Source organism: Elgaria multicarinata, chromosome 2 (genome assembly GCF_023053635.1).
Source record: "Elgaria multicarinata webbii isolate HBS135686 ecotype San Diego chromosome 2, rElgMul1.1.pri, whole genome shotgun sequence".
NCBI lineage: Eukaryota > Metazoa > Chordata > Lepidosauria > Squamata > Anguidae > Elgaria > Elgaria multicarinata.
The window spans coordinates 48,449,471-48,471,501 of NC_086172.1; the positions used below are offsets into that span (position 1 = coordinate 48,449,471).

At 40.3% G+C, this 22,031-nt stretch overlaps 1 protein-coding gene across 2 annotated transcripts in view; it reads right to left on the bottom strand.

The window, feature by feature from the left end:
- PSMD14 (proteasome 26S subunit, non-ATPase 14) overlaps positions 1 to 17,591 on the bottom strand; it is a 68,860-nt gene extending 51,269 nt beyond the window's left edge. Inside the window, exons 1-3 of one of the 2 annotated variants that reach the window (XM_063116484.1) lie at positions 17,328 to 17,591; positions 10,362 to 10,441; positions 6,777 to 6,829 (exon numbers count right to left, since the gene is read on the bottom strand). In XM_063116484.1, coding sequence (XP_062972554.1) covers positions 6,777 to 6,824 — 48 coding nt within the window. In that variant the 5' untranslated portion in view covers positions 6,825 to 6,829; positions 10,362 to 10,441; positions 17,328 to 17,591. Of the gene's footprint in view, positions 1 to 6,776; positions 6,830 to 10,361; positions 10,446 to 17,327 lie in introns of both variants that reach the window. The other variant, XM_063116485.1, reaches the window with a different exon arrangement.
- Positions 17,592 to 22,031: the final 4,440 nt, after the last annotated feature.

A 22,031-nucleotide genomic window follows, 5' to 3' on the forward strand; every position in this document is an offset into this window, starting at 1 on the left:
TCTGAGACACTCTTTTCAATTGATACGATACATTAACATACTTATAGTCTCATTTCAGAAAACATTTTTATTAACATAAACTAGTTTAGTTTCATAAAATGAGCAATTTCTATCTTGCTAGGGACTTCTATTTTTGTTTTCCATCCAATGACAAATAAATTGATGCACAAGGGAAGCTATCACTACATTGATACACAGCACACAAGTCGCACTTTATGTATCAAAGGATTTTAAAGGGGCAATGCTCCAAAGATTTTCAATAAAGAATGTATTCCACACTACACAAACTAGTCCCAATGGAAAGAACTTAAGTAAGTCCTTTAAAAAGTTAGAAGCATTCTTTTTTCTTCTTCTTTAAGAGACAAATATAAAGATTATTGATGGACAAACATAATAAGTTAATTCACTTTCCAAAACATTTATAAGATGTGCTAAGAAGCTTTGTGAATAACTGAAAACATCTGGGAAGTAATCACTAGCAAAAGACTTACCGAAAAAACAGAAACACAGAAGAGTGTATAGAACCAAGATCTCTTATTTTCATGTTCATTAGAGGTGAACTGGTACAACTGTATCCAGAATTTTTTTTAAAAAAAAGAGAGACACTTACAGTGCTTTAAAGACCATATGATCAAGACAGATGTCTTGATATATGGATTATCTATATGTATGCTATGGAACATCAATTTTTAGCAAATGGGAAAGCTTAAATGAAATAATCCATGAGAACTATTAGTGAGATGATTTGATTAAAATATGTACAGAAGAGAGTTAAATTATAGGACATGGAGGTGTCCTCAGTAAGCATGGTATCACTATTATCTCATTAAATGTTATTGACAAGAAAAAAAGTACTAGCAAATTCTGTGCTTTAAAATACCTACTAGAGGCCGTACATGTTTAATTTCACTAGTTTTCTTTCTTTTTTCTTTTTTAAAAATCTGATAGTTGCATTTTTCATTGTTTAGATCAACTCAATTGTTTATAGAGGCTTCTTATCCGGGGGCAAAGCCAGTACTGCATTTCAATAACATATAGAAGATCACTGAAACCAGATAAAGGCCATTTTACCACAATAAAAATGCTAGAGGAATGGGTGGCAGGGACTCAGCCCACAACCTCCTATGACAAGTAGAAAGAAGACGCATACTCACCTCTTCTCTGCATTGTGCAGGACATGTTAGCTCAGCCCAGGGCATATTAAGAAGAATGCAGGTTAGGAACCAAACACTCATCACCCTTCTTTAGAATGGTTATCACCTTTAAAGCCCTACATGGTTTGGGTCCAGGCTACCTGCGGGATCGCCTTCTCCTGTACAATCTGCCCTGCACACGCAGGTCCTCTGGGAAGAATCCAGTTCAGCTAGCAAAAACTAGATTAACAACGGTTACCCAGAGGACCTTCTCTTCTGCTGCTCCCAGACTGTGGAATGGCCTGCCGGAGGAGACTCATCAACTTAACAGTCTACTAGCATTCAAGAAAGCTATAAAGACTGGTCTCTTCTGACAGGCCTATCCAGTGGAATTTTAAGATGTTTTTAGGATGTTTTTAACAATGTATATTACGTTTTAATTGAGTATTATGTATTTTGTCGTTTATTGTTGTTCCCCGCCTCAATCAAAACGGAGAGGCGGGCAAGAAATAATAATAATAATAATAATAATAATAATAATAATAATAATTCTCCCTCTTACAAAAGCTTGCAATCTTCTGTAAGGGTTAGGGGTGGAGGTAGTGAGGAGGTAGAACTCGCATCCTTCCCCCCACCCCATCCAGCAAAGAGTCAATATTATAATACAGTCTGTTAAAAAGGCAACTCTTTCAGAGTCTTGATCTACTGGTAGAGATAAGAGGTTATTTTCTTAATAGTTGGTGTAATAGTTAGACAAGGCGTGTGTTGCAAAATATGAATCTGTGTATTATTGACAAGAATTTACTGTATTTTATATGAGTGTTATTCATTATAATCTCTGTGCATTATAATCTCTGTGCTAACTCTTAAGTACAGAACAATTAGTTCTATATACATTAGCTTTAAGTGCAAAAATGTATTTTAGGAACTGGTGCAAAGGAACTTGCCACAGGGTGAGTTAGTTAATCCTTGAAAGCAAAAAGGTTCTTGATTTAGGAGATGGTTACATTAAGAAGAACACCTGAGAGCTGTATGCAGGCACTATGATTAGGTCTGAAGCTTCTGTTTGAGTCAAGGTGCATGGATGTTTGTTTAAGATAAAGGACCTGAGCTGATGTGAGTTAGAATGTTGTAAGTACTAAAGTTTTAACAGAGAGATCCTGGGAGAACAAGAAGTTTGCCAAACATAGTGATCTAAGTTCTGCCAACTATGCCTGCCAGACAGGTAAATATATAATCTCAAAGATGACTGTTTTGTTGATAAAAGAAAGTAAACGTTCATTTTAGTAAGAAATCTGCCAGCCAGTATTTCTATTATACCTCTTATCATCCTAATTGTATTGTATATAGTGATATGTCTTGCTTGTTTCTTCTTTGCAATGTTTCGTTATTCTCTAATTATATTGGTACCACTTTGTGTTATCTGCTTCAGTGACTGCAACCCAGAATTTGCGCTAAGCCTTGAAACCAAAGACACTCAGCTGTTGCTAAGTGGGGTCAATCAATATGGCCACAGTTTTCTCTCTTGGTCAAGGGAGCCACAAACACACCTGTTCAGGTTGGAGAAACAAGCTAGGCGGAGGGAGCGGGAATAGTTCATCCATCTCAAGAGGACAGTAGCCCCAGCCCCAAGATTTACCAATGAACTTAAGAATGCAGAGTTTTCAGCAGCAGCTGTTGTCGTGCTGGAAGTTCTCCTTTCTACCTGTCCTCATATATTTTGACTTTTATGAGAGGCTATTTGAGTGAAGGGGGATGGACTAACATATTTCTGCACAACGTTTAGCTCTGGGCTTTTCGTTAATGCTTTGTAGCATGATATACCTGAAAGTCCCAGTGATTTGGGAATATGTCACATTGAATTAAATTAAAATTAGCATAAGAATGCAAGTCATTGCAATAGCAATGCAAGATTGCAATAGCACTACACAGGGCAGTGTATAATAAATTAAATATTTAAAATTCCTTAAAAACCATTAATAGAATATCAGAACAAATAGAGACAATTGCCTGAGCAGGGGGTTAGACTCAATGGCCTTATAGGCCCCTTCCAACTCTACTATTCCATGATTAAATATAAGCCTGCTAACCACAACATTAGTGTGCAAACTCCTGAAGAAGGAAGGCCTAATGTAACTTGACTTGAACTATAAATACAAGAACACTACCATTTAGCTTTTCAACAGATCATTAACCTATCATTGTAAAGCACCCAATAGGAAACTAAACTACAACAAATGTAACCTCTGTATATACTAGATCTGCGTGTTCAACAGGATTTTTAGATCAGTGGCAGGTCTCTTAAGTGCTACAGGTTTTATCAATGAGTTCTAAAAATAATAATAAAAAAATTAAAAAATAAAGGAACGCTTCTACAGCACCAAGCAATGCAATACTTGAAACCTCTTTCAAAGTGACAGTTTTCAAGTGCCATGTACAATGCCCTAATCTGGAAGTGTCCCAGCTAACCCATCTGATCAACAATTTCACAGATGGAAGCACTTGATGGCTAATTGGCAAGCCTATTATTCAAACAAAATAGCTATTTGCAATTCTTGCTTCTTTATTTCCAGTTGAAGTGCTATCACGGCTAAGAGACAGGTCACCCCTCCCCCAAGCTCTTTAAAAAAAGAAAGAAAGCCGTGGTCTACCTTTACATGTATTCCCGCATGGTACTGTTTAAAAGCAACTGGGCAAAGTTGCAATAAGCAAATATGGCAAGATGCTGTATTCTGAATTCAAGGACAGACTTAGCTGGCGTTTCGCTTACTCTTTGAGGGCTTTCTACAGTGTTACTCTGGGTTATTTACCCACCCACCCGCATCATCATGTCACCAGCTGTCAATGCTATTGTGCACTAGAAATGACATTTTAGAATTCAGAAAAAGGAAATGCAGCGAGAACATTTCATTTACATTAATTATATTAGTAAATTCCAAACACTTAGTTAACACAACGTAATTTATAGCTATCTCCTGTAACCTACTGGAAAGTCCCTATTTACTTGCCTTGCGTGTGAAGGATACCAGCAAGCATTGTAATGTGAGAACTAGCATGGTTCATTACAAAGAATATTTGACATTTTAAGAGAACTAATACTACTGCAATACTAAATAGAAAGTATATGTGGTTATGAACAAGCGCCTGCTTCTCAGCCCCAATTCCGCCATTTGTAAAAATGAGAATAATAGATCTGTAGAAATGAAGAACTACCCATGTGAAGCCTGGCCACCGGGTAATCTCATATGAGAGCCATTGGCAGGAACACATGGATTGCATGAGATGGTGCCATCACACAAGAGACGAACAGGGGGCAGCTGCAATTTGTGGTAGTGGCTGCCCTTTTCAAATTGCCAGGATACCATACTAGGGTCTCCACACAAGGCTAGCCATATTGCAAACCTGCTGGCAAACCTGTGCATTCCTATAGCTAATGGCTTTGTGGCCAAGAGTCTAGGAAGAACAAGTTTCAAGTTCTAAAGAAACTTTCACAAGTTACTATACCAATTTCAATAAGGTTCACAGCATGGAATCCAGTGGTGCTGCCCCACTCACTGAGTAGCTTTTGATCCAGTGAATGCCTCTACTAACGGAAGGGGTAACTTTTTCCCCAGTTTCTCCCTCTCCCTACACCACCTTCCACTCCATGCTGGAGGGTACCGCAACCCTCCAGAAAAGATTTTCTTGCAGTGGAAGGGACTGCAGGCAGAATCGGTAAAAAAAAATCCCCACACACCTTCCAGTAACAGAGTTATCTGTTGGATCAAAAGCAGCCCTTAGGGCAGAGTGGCACCACTGCATTCCACCTAAAAAATGACATATTTTCCAAAAGCCTTTCATTCTAGGTTTAATCTATAACAAAGGCCTCCAGTTTCTCTGCAGCAATCCCTAATGGCAATGTTTGTCTCTCAAATAGTCAGAGGCATCATTGCTACAGTATTGATCACCAACTTGATAACACAGTTCAAAAACACTTATATATTACTAGCATTCTATGTTGAACAAAATACTTTGGGTTGCACCTGTTCACCTGGAAAAATCAAACAGACCTCAAACCTTACATGTACATGAAATTGTCATGCATAATGATTCACAGCAGCAGTATTATGCTAATTTCACTCTCTTGCTAATAATGGGGGCCTACAGACTTGCTGATTTGGCAAATCAACTGCCTTATTCATCATGGAATTGTATTTCCAAACAGATCCCCAAAACAGAATAGGCATGTGTCCTTTTCCCTGTTATAGTGACTGAGAAGGAAAACTACAATAGTTAGGAACCCTTCTGAGAGATTCCCTCTCATAAGAAACTCTGCAATGTATTTCCAACTCTATATCTTTTGGAAATTTTAAGGTTGCATATGGACTTTGATGCACCAAACTCTGCACATGATCAAGAAGAAAGTGCTAAGGGCAAACATTCGCTATAACACCAAGTTCAAAGATTAAGGTGCTGCACAGGAAAATGTCATTGTACTCTGCATTATTCATACAGTCATGTGAGCTGTACACTGGCCTGACAGTAACATGACTATAGTAAAAATAATTTAGAGGGGGGCATGATCTTTTTTGGGGGGAAGCCCAATACGTACTTAGACAGAGGACAATAGTACACTAGAATGAGGTTGATCTCGGTCTCCAAAGCCATTTGGGAAGAACTGTACAGCACTCCTAATGTTAAACACTGCTATTTGACAAAATGGTTCTAGGTTAGGTTATTTATCTTGAAGCCAGGGGCAGCAGTTAGATAAAATCCATAGGAATCTTTATCAAGAATGAAAATGATATGGATAAACTGGGACTAATTTAATCTCAAGATCAAAAAAGGAAATAAGGAACAGGGAGGGGAAATCTCTGGGCAAAAGAGAGGAAAGAGCTGCAGCATTGGGTGGTGACAGAAAATAAAGTCCGTACATTTGAATGATGTCAAGTGGAACATCAGTAATCATTACTTAAAAAGACAATGCTCCTGTATGGAAAAAACAAGCATGAAGTTGCAATGCTGCTGGTCTATGTGAATATTTTAAGCATGACAGTTTTCCATATGCTTTTACATTCTTATGCTAACATTGAGATGGAGAAACAGTATGCACCATGAGACCTACTCATATACAGGCAGCACTGTATGTAATGAGATTTGAACCATCACTGCTGACTAATCCAAGAACATTTTATTTGCAATTCATTTTCTACTGCATGCTGTATCAGATTTTATCAAGTCATCTGCTCTGAACATATGATTCTAAGGGGCAAATGAAAATAACTTGCTTCTTCATATTTCTGCATTTTATCTTTCCAAAATTCTGTTTGGAAAGTTAAATTAGAGCTGGTACAATAATTTACACTGATCTATCTAATGAAGTTGAGTTTTGCTTACAGAAGCTCATGCCTCAAAAATATGTTAGTCTTTAAGGTGACACAAGATACAGGTTTTTTGCTGCAACAAGAACACACATAGCTTCTAGTCTAAAATTCATAATTAATGTTCAATCAAAAATATACAATACTGCTCTCTATTCTGAACTTGTCATACTTCAACTTTCTGCAACAATTTGCAAAAATCTTTTGGGGAGGGGAGTGGGGGATACAGCCAGCAACTGTAGTTAAAACTTAGAAAAAATATATTAACAAACTGGATACTAACCTGTCCCAGACCAGGCATACCTCCTCCAAGTCGCAGAAGTCTATCCATATTTTCTAAAGAAAAGAAACAAAAAGATAGCATACCTAGGCTCTAATGTGTTTACTAAATTGTTCTTCATACAATTCACCTTCAGTCACTCATTATGTCAAAAATATTGGTAGTAATTACAACACAACATCAGACTTCCTGTTAATTAACACCACATATTAATTCAAGGAGCTGTCTTCCATACTAATTAACAACCTTACTTTAACTGCACTGGTTTTGGGTTATCCCCAGTTTTGAAAAAGACAAGCATTTCTTGTGATACTTTTTTTTAATTGCAAAAATCATTTACTTCCTTCTCTGACCCCACTTACCTGAAAAAGCATCTGCACAGCAAACACCAGAATTAGAGTTTCCTTCAATTTGTCCAGAGCACATCAATATAAAAATAATTCAAAAGTGAAGATTTTTAACATCCTCATTAGTAAGTTCTGTGCTAATTAACTTACAGCTTGTCAGTTAGCATCAAAACTGCATGTGAAAGACGCTGAACAGATTATAAATTTCTGAATTAGCATCAAAAGCTTTTTTAATGAACTCATTACACCAAAAGAACGCTGTAAAGTAAACATTAAATGCCTTTAGTTAAAATACTAAGGGCTATACAGTTGTTCCATGCATTTCAAATCTTGTTAAATATGGAATGCTGTACAAAGTCTGAACCACAGACATTCTAGCATTTGTAATATTGCTTTAGTAGCACCATATTTTCTGAAATTCTGAACATCTTAAAAACACAAGCAGCATACCTTTAATTCAGGGATGGGCTACTTATATTGTTTCAGATATTTTTGCCCACAACTCCCATCAGCTCTAGCCAGCAAAGCTGATGGTGAAGGATCGTGGGAGTTGTCGGCCAAAACATCTGGAAGATAGCCAGTTACCCACCCTGCTTTAACTGGTCAGAACTGTTCATTAATTCCTCTGAGTCAAGGCTCACGAGGCTATAGCCCCAAAACTGAACAACAGCAGCAGATCGCCTCTTTCAACACGGAGCATCAAGTGTCCCAATACTCAAGATTGGTAACGACCTTTGTGATAGAAGAGGCAAGACTACATGGGGCAGGGCAAAGGTGGCTCCAACAAGAACAGCTCTACATGTCCGTAGTTTAGACTTGAATTCAACTGTAATGGGACTTAAGGAGACAAATCTTTAGTACTTTATACATATATATATATATTCGCAGCAGCATCTTTCTTCCTTTTACTAATGTGATTGATAAGGGTTGCATCCAATTCAATGGGTCTACTTTTAAGTACAACTAGCATCAGATTTCAGCCCTAAGAATCCAAGGCAGTATCCAACACTTTTGTCCACTTACGCTACTGCCGTACCACCAGTGTAAGTGACCGCTGACTGTATGCCAATAGTGTAGCCTGGCATGAGAGGTTTCCTGGAAAACTCATCATGCCACCTTATGCTATTGGCATGCTGCTAGCGGTACATCAGTAAGCAGACTGGCAAGTGTCAGATATACTGTCCCTAATATGCAATTTGACTATTGTGGCAAGATACCTTTTAACCTAGTTTTATTAATTTCTGATTGAGCACATTGAGACAATCACCCCAACTGAGGAGCTGTTATATACATGGAGCTCCTCCCACTACAATAGCTCTATACTGACATGAAAGCGCCACATTGGAATACATACAAAGCTTTGGATCAAGCCAATTAGCTTGTAGATTGTTTCCAACAAGTTCAACCATTGCAACAAGTTAATGGCCTTATTCAGACACAACTGGGGCAAGGGTGATTAGGGAAACTATGGAGTGGGGAGAGTTAGTGGAACTGCACAGTGTGCAATTTACTAACCGTTCCCCATGCCATAGTTAGCCTCCTGGCCTCTCGTCTCTACCGGTTATCCCAGCGCACCAGTGACTCCATCCATTGCTATGTGACGGCAAAAAGTGTTTGTGCTATGATTCCTAGAGCGTCGCCGGAAGCGGTCACCATGTTTTCACGTGGAACAGTCATTTTTAACCACAGGCAGCCTGACAGGAGGGCTAGCCAGGGTGTTTTCTCCCCACACAACATGCTAAGTCACTGTGGTTCACTTTCAAACACGAACCATGGAGGTTTAGTGTTACGTGTGAACAGGCCCAAAGTTTTCTAAACTTTTAGGAAGTAATACATTCCTAAGTAAGATTTAATAATTGTACAGAGCCCTTATAACCAGTGTGAAAAGAACATGAAGTAAGAGATTATTGGCTTCTCCAATCCATAAATCAATAATCTTATCTGCAACATGAAACCAGTTTTCAATGTAGACAAATACTCTCAGAGTCATATGGGTAAAAGTAAATTTGTACATGTATATATCAAAAGACAAAAGTTTTAGCTACTCCAAAGATTTGTTCACTTTAAAATCTGAATTATATTCACACTAAAGAGCATTGAAATACATTGGTCATTTAATATTAATTAACGGAGTTAAGGAAATAAACTAATTCAACTGCACTATTAAACTTTGTAATAATAAACAAAATGGTATGTGAAGATACACAGCGATGATGCTCATAACATCACAAATGTAATACACAAGGCATGTATGAAAACCACGGCAATATTATCTCTGAAGCCTTGAGAATCAGAGACAGAGGTTATAAATTCAAAACTGGAATAAAAAGGCTAACATGTTCCTAGGATCCTTTGGTATTAGACTTCCAGAAGCCAGCAGGGTTGAGTAGGACAATACAGATCTAACCTAGGGTGGTATAAGCCACACCCCTTTCACTACAACTTGGGATCAGAAGTGCCCCTGTTAATAGATGGTCGATGCTATCTGGACTGGGGGAGGAAGAATCCACTAACTTATTTATACTTAGTACATTTGTGTCCTGTCTTTCTACCTTTACTGAACTCATGTTAGCATACATTGAGCTTCCAGGTGGTCTCCCAGCTAAACATTGTTCAGGACAAGAGCTGCTTAGCTTTAGGAAGGTGGTTGTATCATGTGTCCTCAGCATGCCTTCGGAAAAGGTGCACATGAAGTTCTCTATACTGGGTAAAGATATGGGCACATAGAGCTCAGGAAGTCAAATGATCTGCCATTTTGTTCCTTCAGTGATCCAAGCCACCATGTCAAGACATCTTTTTTGGTTAGGCTGGAGAAAGAAAAATGCAGCCATCTTAAGGGAAGACAGTTATACGTCTGGAACAGCACCAGGTATGCTTCCCTAGATATAGACAAAAGATGTTTCTCAGAGTTTGATTTATGTCTACATGGTGCAATTCACAACAAGTCCTACTTTCTTTCTTTTTTAAATTAAATTTTCTCATGGTTATATCCATTAGTCAAGTACACCAATTATTGTTACTCAAAGTATTTCAGTGACTGACTAATCACTAAAAGTTAATCTTTAGTCACCAATATAAGGCATGGACTGAACTGCAACTGAAGAACCAGCAGTGCTAGTTTCATGGCCAATGTCAATACCCTAGAAAACAGAATTACGTTTTTGGACAACATAAAAGTAACACACTGCCAGGAACATCTAAGGGAATAGTTTGAACTATTTTATTTTTACCTTGTACCCACCTAGTTTAAAGTTCCTTTCACCAACTCTGTTCTTGATATCAACTGGATCTCCAAGTTTTGATGCAGGTGAAATTTAATTCCTACCTAAACAGAAGAACAGCCACTATTTAGAGTTGTATTTATTTATTTCATGAATTTATATAACACTTACCATTTTAAAATATATCTATCTATCTGAGTGGTATACAAAAGAATACATTAAAATACATTGTCAAAACAGTAAAACCAAGTAAGATAATTAACAAACACAGTGAGCAGCACAATCAATCAGGGAAGGCCTGGGAAAAGGATGGATCTTCAACTGGGTGCCTAAAGCATGTCACAGTTGGCACCTCCCAAATACCAGGAAAGGGCATTCTATATGGTGGGCACCACCACAGAACAGGCCACCTCTGGGTTGCCACAAGATGGCAGTCTGCAGGTTGTGGTACAACCAGCAAGTCTTCCTCAAGTGATCTTAATGATCACTTAGGTTATATTGGGGAAGGCAATCTGTCAGAGAATCTAGTCCCAAGCTGTTCAGGGCTTTATGCCAACAGCGAGACCTTGAATTTGGCTCAGTAGGAAATAGGTAGCCAGACCAATTGCTTCAACATTGATGTAATATGTGCACAATCAAGCGCCCCACTCAGCATCCTGGCTGCTACATACTGCACCAGCTACAGTGTCTGGAGAAAGCACAAGGGTATCCCCACATAAAGAACATTATAGTACTTAAAATGTGAGGTTAACAATGCCTGCACTACAATGGCTAGGCTATCTCTGTCCAAGAAAGGACACAGGTGACATACCAACTGGAGCTGATAATAGGCACTCCTCACCACATAAATCACTTGGGCTTCTAGTGACTTAGGTACCTGTCCTTTCTGAGGGAGTGCAACCCCATCTACAGTCTGGGTTCTGGAACAGTATCAGCTTTGATCGTCCTGGTGGTTGACCCCTTGTAGGAGAGACTGTGTGAGCTTGACTGTTGATTCTGCTTGATCTATTAGTGACTTTTGATGCAGTTGACCACTGTAGTTTTTTGGATCATCTCCAAAAGTGCTCTACAGTGGCTCTGCTCTTTCTTGCAGGGGCACTTCCAGAAGGTGGCATTGGATAATTATACTTTGGCTCCCTGGCAATTATGGAGTGCCACAGGGTAACATTTTGTCCTCAATGCTTTTTTAAAAAATCTATATGAAGTTTCTGAAGGAGGTCATTAGGGGATTTGGAACAAGGTCTCACCTGGGGATCAGCAATGTGGCAGCTGTAGGTGCAGTTGTGATTGGCAGGACCCCAGCATATGCCCATGAGAAGTGAGCACAGCAGCAGGGGGTGAAATTATTTAGGCAGGTGGGCAGCGGAGGAGGTAAATGGGGCAGGACAATAATCAGACAGGACTGGAGTGGAGGAGGGGAGTGTGGCAGTGCTGGTGAAGCAAGGGGGCAGGCAGAGAAGGGAAGTGAGGTGGTGGGGAAGGAGGAGGTAGGGAGTGTGCCTGCACAGGACAGGTAGTGTGGGAAGGAAATCCAAAGTGCTGAAGGAGAGAGGGAGGCGGAAGGGTGGGCAGAAAAAAGAATCTGACAGGGGTGGGGTGATAGAGAGAATCTACAGAGAAAGAGTGAAGAAAGAACCACTGGGGGACAGACAGACGGGACGACATATGTGCCCATGGGCCCAGAAAGATTACCTACCCTTGGTCTCACAAGTATACCAATGACACAACATTCTATTTCTGTGTGATATCTGAACCAGGAGAGGGTGTGCATGTTCTGAACTGAAGCCTGGACATGGGCAGGATCTACACTACTGCTTAAAAGCACTTTATAACAGTTTTGACAACTGTTGGGGCCCAGGACACACTCCATATACTGTTGTCAAAACAGTTATAAAGTGCTTTAAAGCAGTAGCGTAGATCCGGCCATAGTGATGGGTTGGAGGAGAGCAGGTAAAATGAGTCTAAATCCTGACAAGGTGGAGTCTCTCGGGTTGGTCAGTTCCTGGGTCCAGAAACTGAGAAGTTTCCCTAGACTGAAACGGGTTGAGGTAAAGAGAATTCTCCCACTGGTGTAATTATACAGAATCCCCTTTCAAGTTTCTATATGCACACATCTAAACTGAATTTCTCACAGGCAAAGCCATTGGTTTTTTAAAAATACTATGACAATCAGCACTGCAGCTAAGATTTTTTTTGCTTCAAACCAACATAGGAAAATAAAGCACCTATATAAGACAAACCATGGGTTGAACCCAGGCTTAGATATACTTAGATTACACCCACTGAAATCAGTATGTTACTCACAACTAATTTAAGTGCTATTGATTTTTATGGTTCTACTCTAAGTATCATGAAGCCTGGATACAACCCTATCTTAGAAAGTGGCATTGGGGGACTACTGCTCAACACCAAGGCCATTTGTGCCCCACACAAACCATGAATTTGTTTACAAAATAAAAAACAAACAAACAATACACATGCACTCACAAAAGTTTATTATTCCCTCATTCTTTTAGAAGATAAATAGGGCAGTGGCAGCGAAGGAGAAGTTGGATAATAGACATCACTGAGGCTGGTGACACCACACTGCTCGATTAGTAAGATCTACACGAGAGGCCCTTTTGAAGACCCCCTAGCTTACAGAGACCCATTTGTCAGGCACAAAGGAAAAAAGCTTTCTCCTGTGTTACTCCCAAACTCTGGAACACCTTCCCTCCGGAGTCATGACTGGTCCCCATTCTCTCTGGATTCTGGAATAGGGTCTTCAATCTGTCTTTTTAAGTGATTAAGAATTTAAGGTTGTTTTTAATGTTAAAGTTGCTACGTTTCTACTTGTTTATCATTCTTGTTTTCTGAATTTTTGTAGAGCCCTTCATTGGTTCCAGAAAGGCATTTTAGAAGATAATGATAACAATAATATTATGCTAGTTGAGAAGAGGTCATTTTTGGATCAGAGAGGAGATATTGGTCCCACTGCATAAGTAGGTCAATTGGAAAGGTTAATGCATTCTGTGATCAAACAGTGGCTTTTGTAAAATTAGAGATTAAATTAATTTCAAATTGTGATTTAAAACTTTATTTGAAATGTTATTTTAGTAACTGCAAATTGTTTTATTCCTTGAGATGGGATATTAGTTGGACACAGAATTATTCATTTGCATGTGTGTTTAAAACTAATAATAAAAATGAATGAGCTATTAGAAACACATGCAATGGGTCCAATTTAACCATGTAACCTTATTCTCATCACAGGTTGTCACATTATAGGTGCTAAAAAACCAATTTGATTCAGCTTGGCAAATTAAGTTAAAGTTGTCTATTTAAGTAACACAGCTTAGCCAATATTAAAACATATCAACGGTTGCCAAAATTCAGCTACTATGTATCTATAAAGGTGTTAGTATGCTGACCTTACTTGGCAAGTGGCATGACATCCTTACCAACTCAAGTATATAAATGTTGATTATCAACATTTATATATTGGAGCTGATAATGCTGATTATTAACATTTATATATTTGAGCTGGTATGAATGACATGCCACTTGCCAAGTAAGATCAGCATACTAACACCTTTATAGATACTATAGGCTGAATCCAATGGCGTTCAGCTGGGAATTGGGAGGAGGGCAATTCCCCCTCCCCAACAGCCTACTACGCACCCAGAAAATCTGCTCCACAGAGCTGGTAAACACTTTAGAACAGATTTTCCAACAACACAGAGGGCTGCAGTGGGGATGATAGAAGAAAAAGTCTAGTCATGCTATCATATTTCCGTTAGTGCAGTGGTGGGCAACTTGTAGGCCACAATGCCCGGAGGGCCACAACTCCCAAAATTCCTCACCAATGGTTATGCTGGCTATTTATTAGAATGTACGCCTTTGTGGCAGGGAGTTACTGTTTTGTTTTATTCTGTACAGTGCCATGTGCACTGATGGCACAATATAAAATAATAATAATAATAATAATAATAATAATACCGTATTTCTTCGATTCTAAGACGCCATCGATTGTAAGACGCACACTAATTTCAGTACCACCAACAGAAAAAAAGCTTTGATTCTAAGTAATAATAAACGCACCCGCGATTCTAAGACACACCCCGTTTTTAGAGATGTTTATATGGGGAAAAAAGTGCGTCTTAGAATCGAAGAAATACGGTAATAATAGGGCCAATGGAAGCTGTAGGCCAAAACATATGAAGGTCCACAACTGGCTCACCCTTGTGCTCACACAATATTGGATTAGAGTCACATTAACTGCATTTTGGCAAAACCTTTAAGAGATTGTCAAACTATTCAGATGTGAAAAGGCAGCTGACTGGAAGAATATTAAGTGTTAACATTCTGCTATACGCTCAGGTTTAATATTTTCTGCAAGTGCAGTGAATTTAGGAGCGTCTCCTAACCTGGCTGACAGCAGTCATACACAACACTGAACCCCGAACCCCACTGATGGGGAAGGTTTGGCAGACCCTAGCAGAGGGCCAGTGGGTGACATACATACACAATCCCACCACCCAGTCTCTAAACTCAAGTTAATTGTAAGTCTACACCAGTCCTAAGAGACTGTTGAATACCAGCCTTTATTAGCTATTTACAATTGTTAAACATTTTATGAAAGCTGAAAACCATTTTTCACATTTTCATATGGACAAGTTTTTGCAGATGGATGCTGTTGAGGTGCCAAAAAATAATAGTTAATGAAAAACTGCATCAGGAGTTCTCCACAAATGCAATAGGATGTCCCAATTATCATAAGCTTTCCACATGCAAATATTTATGCATAATGCAGTATTGTCTTAATAGCTATTTCAATGCAAAACTGCTACTTAGAATTTTAAGTGTGGATAGAATGTAGCCAGAGCAATGTAAACATACTATTGATTTTGTTAAATCTTCTATTAATAGCTTCTTACACATTTTAACATGCTACAAGCTCCCACACATGTCCATCCCTCAATTAACTTTAACATGCACATTCTCAGGTTAGAATTGACCTGTACCAGTCTCAAGCCACGAGAGGACAAACTCTCAAATATGCAATAGTAAGTAAATTAGCCCTGAGCACTTTTTAAAATGTAAATTAACAGAGCCAGTTCTGTACATTATGCAAGCAGCTAGTCTGGACTAAGTTTGTTGCCCATATTTTGCCCCCACTGCTTCTGCTTCTTTTGCCATTAATTTCTTTAACAAAGCCCTTATTTGTTCATAGAAAAAGCTAACTACATGCAAATTAATTAGAAATGTAAATAAAAATCCCCAAATGAGTCAATTGTAGAGTATATACTATAATAAAGTCAAAGAATGCTGTACACAGAAATTACTATACCACTACATGAATTTTGTTATTGTGCAGATGAGAGCCAGGATTGTTATTTTACCCACTCTAAGCCTTTGGAATGGGGCAGACTATATTTACACAAACCTCCAATTAGAACCTCCTATAATAAATTAAGACATGAAAAAATAGCTGAAACAGAATAATTTGCATTAAAAAGATATGCACATACCATGACAGTTGATCATTTACATTTATTTTATTTTATTTTTTAAAAAAACAACTTAAGGGATGTGTAGATAATTATGATACAATAGAAATAATGCACACCTGAACTCTGGCACATTTTCCCCCTTGTTATAGCAGTGGAATACTGAGACATTGCTAGATTTCTCAGATGTACCTACCACCATCACTGGAAACTTTAGTCCAAAGATTATAATGTTTAGGTGCTCCTACCAAAGATACTGTAGCTAGTAAATCTCTACACCCAGGGAATCAGGGACCAAGTCCTTACTGAACCATAATCCTGAGCAGGCTTGTGAAAGTCAATTAACGCAACCCAACATATTTCTCAATTGGTTTGTTACAAAAATAACTTTTGAACAATAACCAATAAGCACACTGAGAAGTGCTACAGAAGAGAACAGTAAAAGCAGCAGCAACATAACTGTCAGAAGCTGGAAGTACTGTTGGGATTAACTTGAGGAGTACCCTGTACACCAGACTACAATCTCTTCAAAATATCACTGAGTGGTTTTCAAAGGGAATGAGGGGCATATTTTTGTTTCCAGTGTATGGAATTCACACGAGAAATGCATTGGATTGTAAATTTAAAAAACGGTGTCAAGTGACTTGCACAGGGCTGCTCAATGTTACAGGTAAGTTAAGGTCTGAACCTAGATCCCCAGCAGAGCACTGCCCACAATTCTATTTGGCAGCACCGTTTAATCAGAAATCGCATCCGTTTCTAGGATTCTATATACATAGAAGGAAACGTCCACACGAAGTCAAAGCGGCACTTCGAATCTGGGAGGCTGACAGTGCAATCTTATACATGTCTACTCCAAATCAAGTTTCACTGAGTAGAAGGGGCTTGCTCACAGGCAAGCAAGCCCTGTTTCACCGCAATGGCCTCGACCCCCTTCCCCAAAGGACCGTCCGGTGACGGAACGAGTTTAAAGAAGTTGGAAGACTCCTTCCGCCGCCCTCTCGGCGACAGACTTGGTGGCAAGAGGGGGGCAGTCGGAGAAACGCACAAGTAGGGCTCAACTTCAGAGCTTCCACCAAGCTCCCAGGCTTCTTTTGAAGAGAACATCACCACCACCACCACCACCACCACCACCCCTCCTCCTCCTCCTCTCTCGTGGGATGCTCTTGCGTTACTGGGGACGTCATGGAGCCATGCCATTCCTAACAGCGCCGTCCTAAGCAGCTTTACTCGGAAGTGTCCAACGGGGGGCTTGGTTGTAGTTGTAGCCCTGGCTCCCTGCAGCCTCAGCCGTATGACACAAGGGAGGCAACGCGCCCTCCCCGACCACCCTCACGCCACGCCGACACCCGGGCACCCCACGCGACGTGGTAAGACCCCCCACTTCCTTCTTCACCAACAGTCCTTCCCCTCTTCTCGCCGCTCGACTCCCCCACCAGAGGGAAGGGGGACTTACGTCACGCGCTCACACACACCCCCACGCACCCCGAGGCCTACCTGTCGCCGTTACGGCCGTTGCAACCCGGCTCCGCTTCAGCTCTTTCTACTCCGAACAACAGTTCTGTGTCGCCTTCCGCTCTGCCGGGCCGCGATGAATCAGCCCGATTCATTCAAACCTGGAACAGCGTCCGAGGCCTTTTACAAACGCTTCCGGGGTCAAAGAGCGACGCCCCCTTCGGTTTTCTTCCTCGTCTTCCGTTCTCGCACTGGCAACCAATCGCGTGGCCAAACGCTGAACCATAAAGACGAAAGGGCCCACCCGCTCCGACTCTCTCTCTCTCTCCTTTTCTTTTCTCCGGCTATGCCCCGCCTCCTGGCTTCCTCAGAGCTTCGTAGCCACGCCCCCACGCGCTTGAGTTCTGCGGTGTTTACCACAGTGCGCCAAGAGGGGAGGGTTCGGTTGCTGATGTCGTGGCCTCCTCCCTAAACTCTCGGGAGCCTGATTGGCCATGAGCGCCGAGCACGTGCCCGCGCAAGGTTTAGGGATGCTCTTCTGCCTTGTACAAGTTATGGATGGAATGAGGAACGCAAAAGGGAGCGCCCGCTTGCACAAAGGAGAGATGCAAGCAGACAGAGTTGCAAAAAAGCAGGCGGAGGAGCACATCACTACCAAGATCAAGGCTAAAAATAAAGAATCCGTAATTAAATATATCAGAAGCAGGAAACCAGCTAAGGACAAGGTTGAACCCTTGGATGGCAATGGAGTTAAAGGAGCATAAGGAGATTGAATGAATTCTTTTCATCTGTCTTCGCTGCAGAACTTATAAAACAGATACCTGAGCCTAAACTGATATTTTCAGGAAGGGAGACTGAGGAACTGAGGCAAATAGTGGTGACAAAAGATGAACTCAACCCTATTAACAAATTGAAAGTTAATAAATCACCAGGCCCAGATGGTATCCATCTTAGAGTTCTTAAAGTACTCAAATTCGGAATTGCTGATCTTCTAACAAAAATATGTAACATCTCCCTAAGATCAGCCTCTGTATGGCCAATGTAATACCAATTTTTAAAAGGGAATCCAGGGGTGATCTGGGAAATTATAGATCAGTTAATGCAAAGTTTGTTCCAGGTAAATTGGTTGAAAGCACTTCTAAAGCAAAAAAAATCAATAAGCATATAGAAGGACATGTCTTGCTGAAAAAGAACATGGTTTTCCCAAAGGTAAATCCTGTCTCACTAACTTTTTGAGAATTTTTTTGAGAGTGTCAATAAACAAGTGGACAGGAGTGATCTAGTAGATATTGTTTAATTGGACTCCCAAAAGGCTTTTTATGACGTCTCTCACCAAAGACTCCTGAGCAAACTTAGCAGTCATGGTATAAGAGGAGGGGCCCTCAGTAACTAGTTAAAGAACAGGAAAGCTGAGATTAAGAATAAATGGTAAATACTCACATTGGAAGGATGTAAATAGTGGGGTTCCACAGGGATCTACATTGGGGCCAATGTTTTTCAACATTCATAAATGTTCTAGAATTAGGAATGAACAGTGAAATGGCCAAGTTGGCTGACGACATCAAATTATGTAGGGTGGTTCAAACAAAAAGGGGGTGCAAGGAGCTCCAAAAGGATTTTAAAAGGTCCAATGTAAGCAAATATAAACTAATGCACCTTTGGAGCAAAAAAATCCAACTTCAAGTATAATGTGATGGGATCTGAGCTAATGGTGACTGATCAAGAAAGAGATCTTGGCGTTATGGTGGACAACTAAGTGAAAATGCACCAGTGTCCAGCTAGTGTTAAAAAAAGGAAAATTCTTTGTTAGGCATAATTAGGAAAGGACCTGAAAATGAAAGTGCCAAGATCATACTGCTTTCATACTAATACGGTGTGACCACATTTACCACCACACCTAAGAAAGTGCAGAAAAGGGCAACTAAAATTATCAAGGGGGTAGAGAAACTCCCCTACAAATAAAGGTTACAACATCTGGGATTGTTAGGTGAGTAATTGGAACCATGATAGAGATGTACAAAATTATGCATAGTGTGGAGAATGGGGATAGGGAGACATTTTTCTCCCTCTGTCAAAATACTAGAATCTGGGGTCATCCCACAAAGCTGATTGGTGGGAGATTCAGGACAAATAAAAGGAAGTACTTCTTCACATAGCTCATAGTTAAACTATGGAATTCACTTCCAAATGATGTAGTGATGGCTACCAATTTGGATGGCTTTAAAAGGAGGTTGGACAAATTTATGGAGGATAAGCCTATCATTGGCTACTAGTTCTGATGGCTATATTATGCTACTTCCAGTATCAGAGGCAGTGTGCCTCTGTACACAAGTTGTTGGAAAACATGGGTGGGAGGGTGCTACGGCACTCATGTCCTGTTTGTGGGTGTGAACAGCTGGTGTGAACAGAATGCTGGATTAGATGAGCCTTGGTCTGATCCAGCACATCTCTTTTTATATTCTTAAAGTCCTTAACACAACCTACCTGACAATGAGCAAATCTTATCACAGCCTTGGTGCCCTCCAGATCTGTTGGACTGCAATTCCCATCATTCCCAGCCAGCATAGCCAAAGATGGGAGTTGCAGTCCAACCCATCTGGAGGGCACCATGTTGGTTATGGCTGTCCTACTGAATTCATGCATAGGACAAGGCTGTATAAGTTTACAGCTTAAACTCCAATGGAACACGGTCACGGCCAATATGAACACAACTGTAAATTAAAATGTGAAGCACTATTCTCAGACCCAGGGCTGCTTTATGCATTATACGTTTATTTCCCATAGAATAAATCTTGCCATGAAACCTGATTATAGGTCACAGCCAACTGCAGTTTCCAAGTACACATATAGATAACACGCATGTGTTGATTACATACAATGATTTACACGTGTTTTCATGCTGTTTCTTAAACAGAAGGGCTGGACTTGTAGGAAATGTGTTCAAGATGAAGTAGCTCTCAGGGCCTCTTCACAAGTCACAAATTTAGGGTACTTGTCCTGCCCACAGTTTTGTAATCAGTAAAGCAGGTTCTCATGGTATTACATGTGGCAAAACAGGAGCATCTATTGGCTATATGTGATTTATGCGAATGATACCATGCCAAAAAAAAAAATCATCTTGTTTGAAGTGACTCTCTCAACCCACTGTTACATGGCATCAGAAAAGAGTAACAGGGTATCACTGAGCTCATAGAACTTGATGTGTATGTTAATGTTTATATCTATATGGAGGAAGACTGCCTTGTATTCTTTGCATAGGACTCTAGTTGACTGCCTTAAATTCCGGATGAAAAGAAGTCCAAATTTAAAAAGTAATAATAAGGGAACAAATTTTACTGGGCCATGCTACTTGTATTACAAGTATTAATTGCTATATGTTGTGTTTTTCTTATTCGTTAGAATGTAAGACCAATTCACACACCCCTTGGAGAATATTTTTAATCTGGGCTTGGGGAGAAACACTTACATAAATTAGCATGTGGTCCACCAAGGTCCTAAGCCCCTGCTGAGACACAGTGATGAGGCACTACAAGGACATACTGCAGGGACAGGCAACTGGCAGATCCTCTAGAATAGGGATCTGTTACAGGAAGCCAGATTCCGGCTGGATGTCAGGGAAAACTCCTTGACTGTTAGAGCAGTAAGACAATGGAATCAGTTACCTAGGGAGGTTGTGGGCTCTCCCACACTAGAGGCATTCAAGAGGCAGCTGGACAACCACCTGTCAGGGATGCTTTAGGGTGGATTCCTGCATTGAGCAGGGGGTTAGACTCGATGGCCTTGTAGGCCCCTTCCAACTCTACTATTCTATGATTCTAGGGGTAGACAACCTGGTGCCCTCCAGATATTTTGAACTACAAAATCCATGAGTCCCAGCCAGCATGGCTAATGGTCAGGCATTATGGGAGCTGTAGTCCAAAAAATCTGGAGGCCACCAGTTTGCTGGCACCAGCTCTAGATTTTATTTTAGGAATCACAAGAGCAGCTGCAGTGTAAATCAGAATGCTTGCATGCAGAAGAAAAAAAGTTTGCATGCAAGTTTTGCCACTGCCATCAAGACTTTTCAGACTTCATGAAATGTAAGCACCCACTACCATTGTATTCATTATGATCCCACATTATCACATTGTAGTGGTTTTCTTTTGGTTTAAATAAATATTCTATCTTAGCAACAGGTGAAGCTCTGCCTTCTCCTTTTTCCAGGGCTGGCTCCCTCAACCTTTAAACACTTTGGGCCTGTTCAGAAGACACCTTAAACCCTGCTGGTTAAGGGTTTTGGATAAGCAGCAGAGTTTAAGGTGTCTTGTGCGATGCATTTTGCTAAACCCTGCTCACCCACTAACCACAGTCTGACCATCTGCAGCAGGGTTAGCAGCTCTAACTCTGGCTTAAAGTGTTGTGTGCGACAGCATGGCTTGTGGTTAGTGCTAAACCCAGAGAACCACAGTTTCACTAACCACAGAGCCTGACGTGTGGTCTGAACAGGCCCTTTTTAAAATTTAACCACACAAAATGTGCCAAAAGTGTATTAATGGTGCAACTAATCAGAAATAAATTACTTTGAATATAACAAGAGGGCCTACGTTTCTGCCTTTCAAAACAAAATGGTCTGTCTGGTGTCACACTATAAGGGTTGTATTGACTGGGAACCAAGCCAATATTTCCTTGTATTGAAGAGACAATTTGTAACTCACACAATGTTATTACAAGGTTCCAGTGTGTCGCAGAGACAATCATCTTGATACA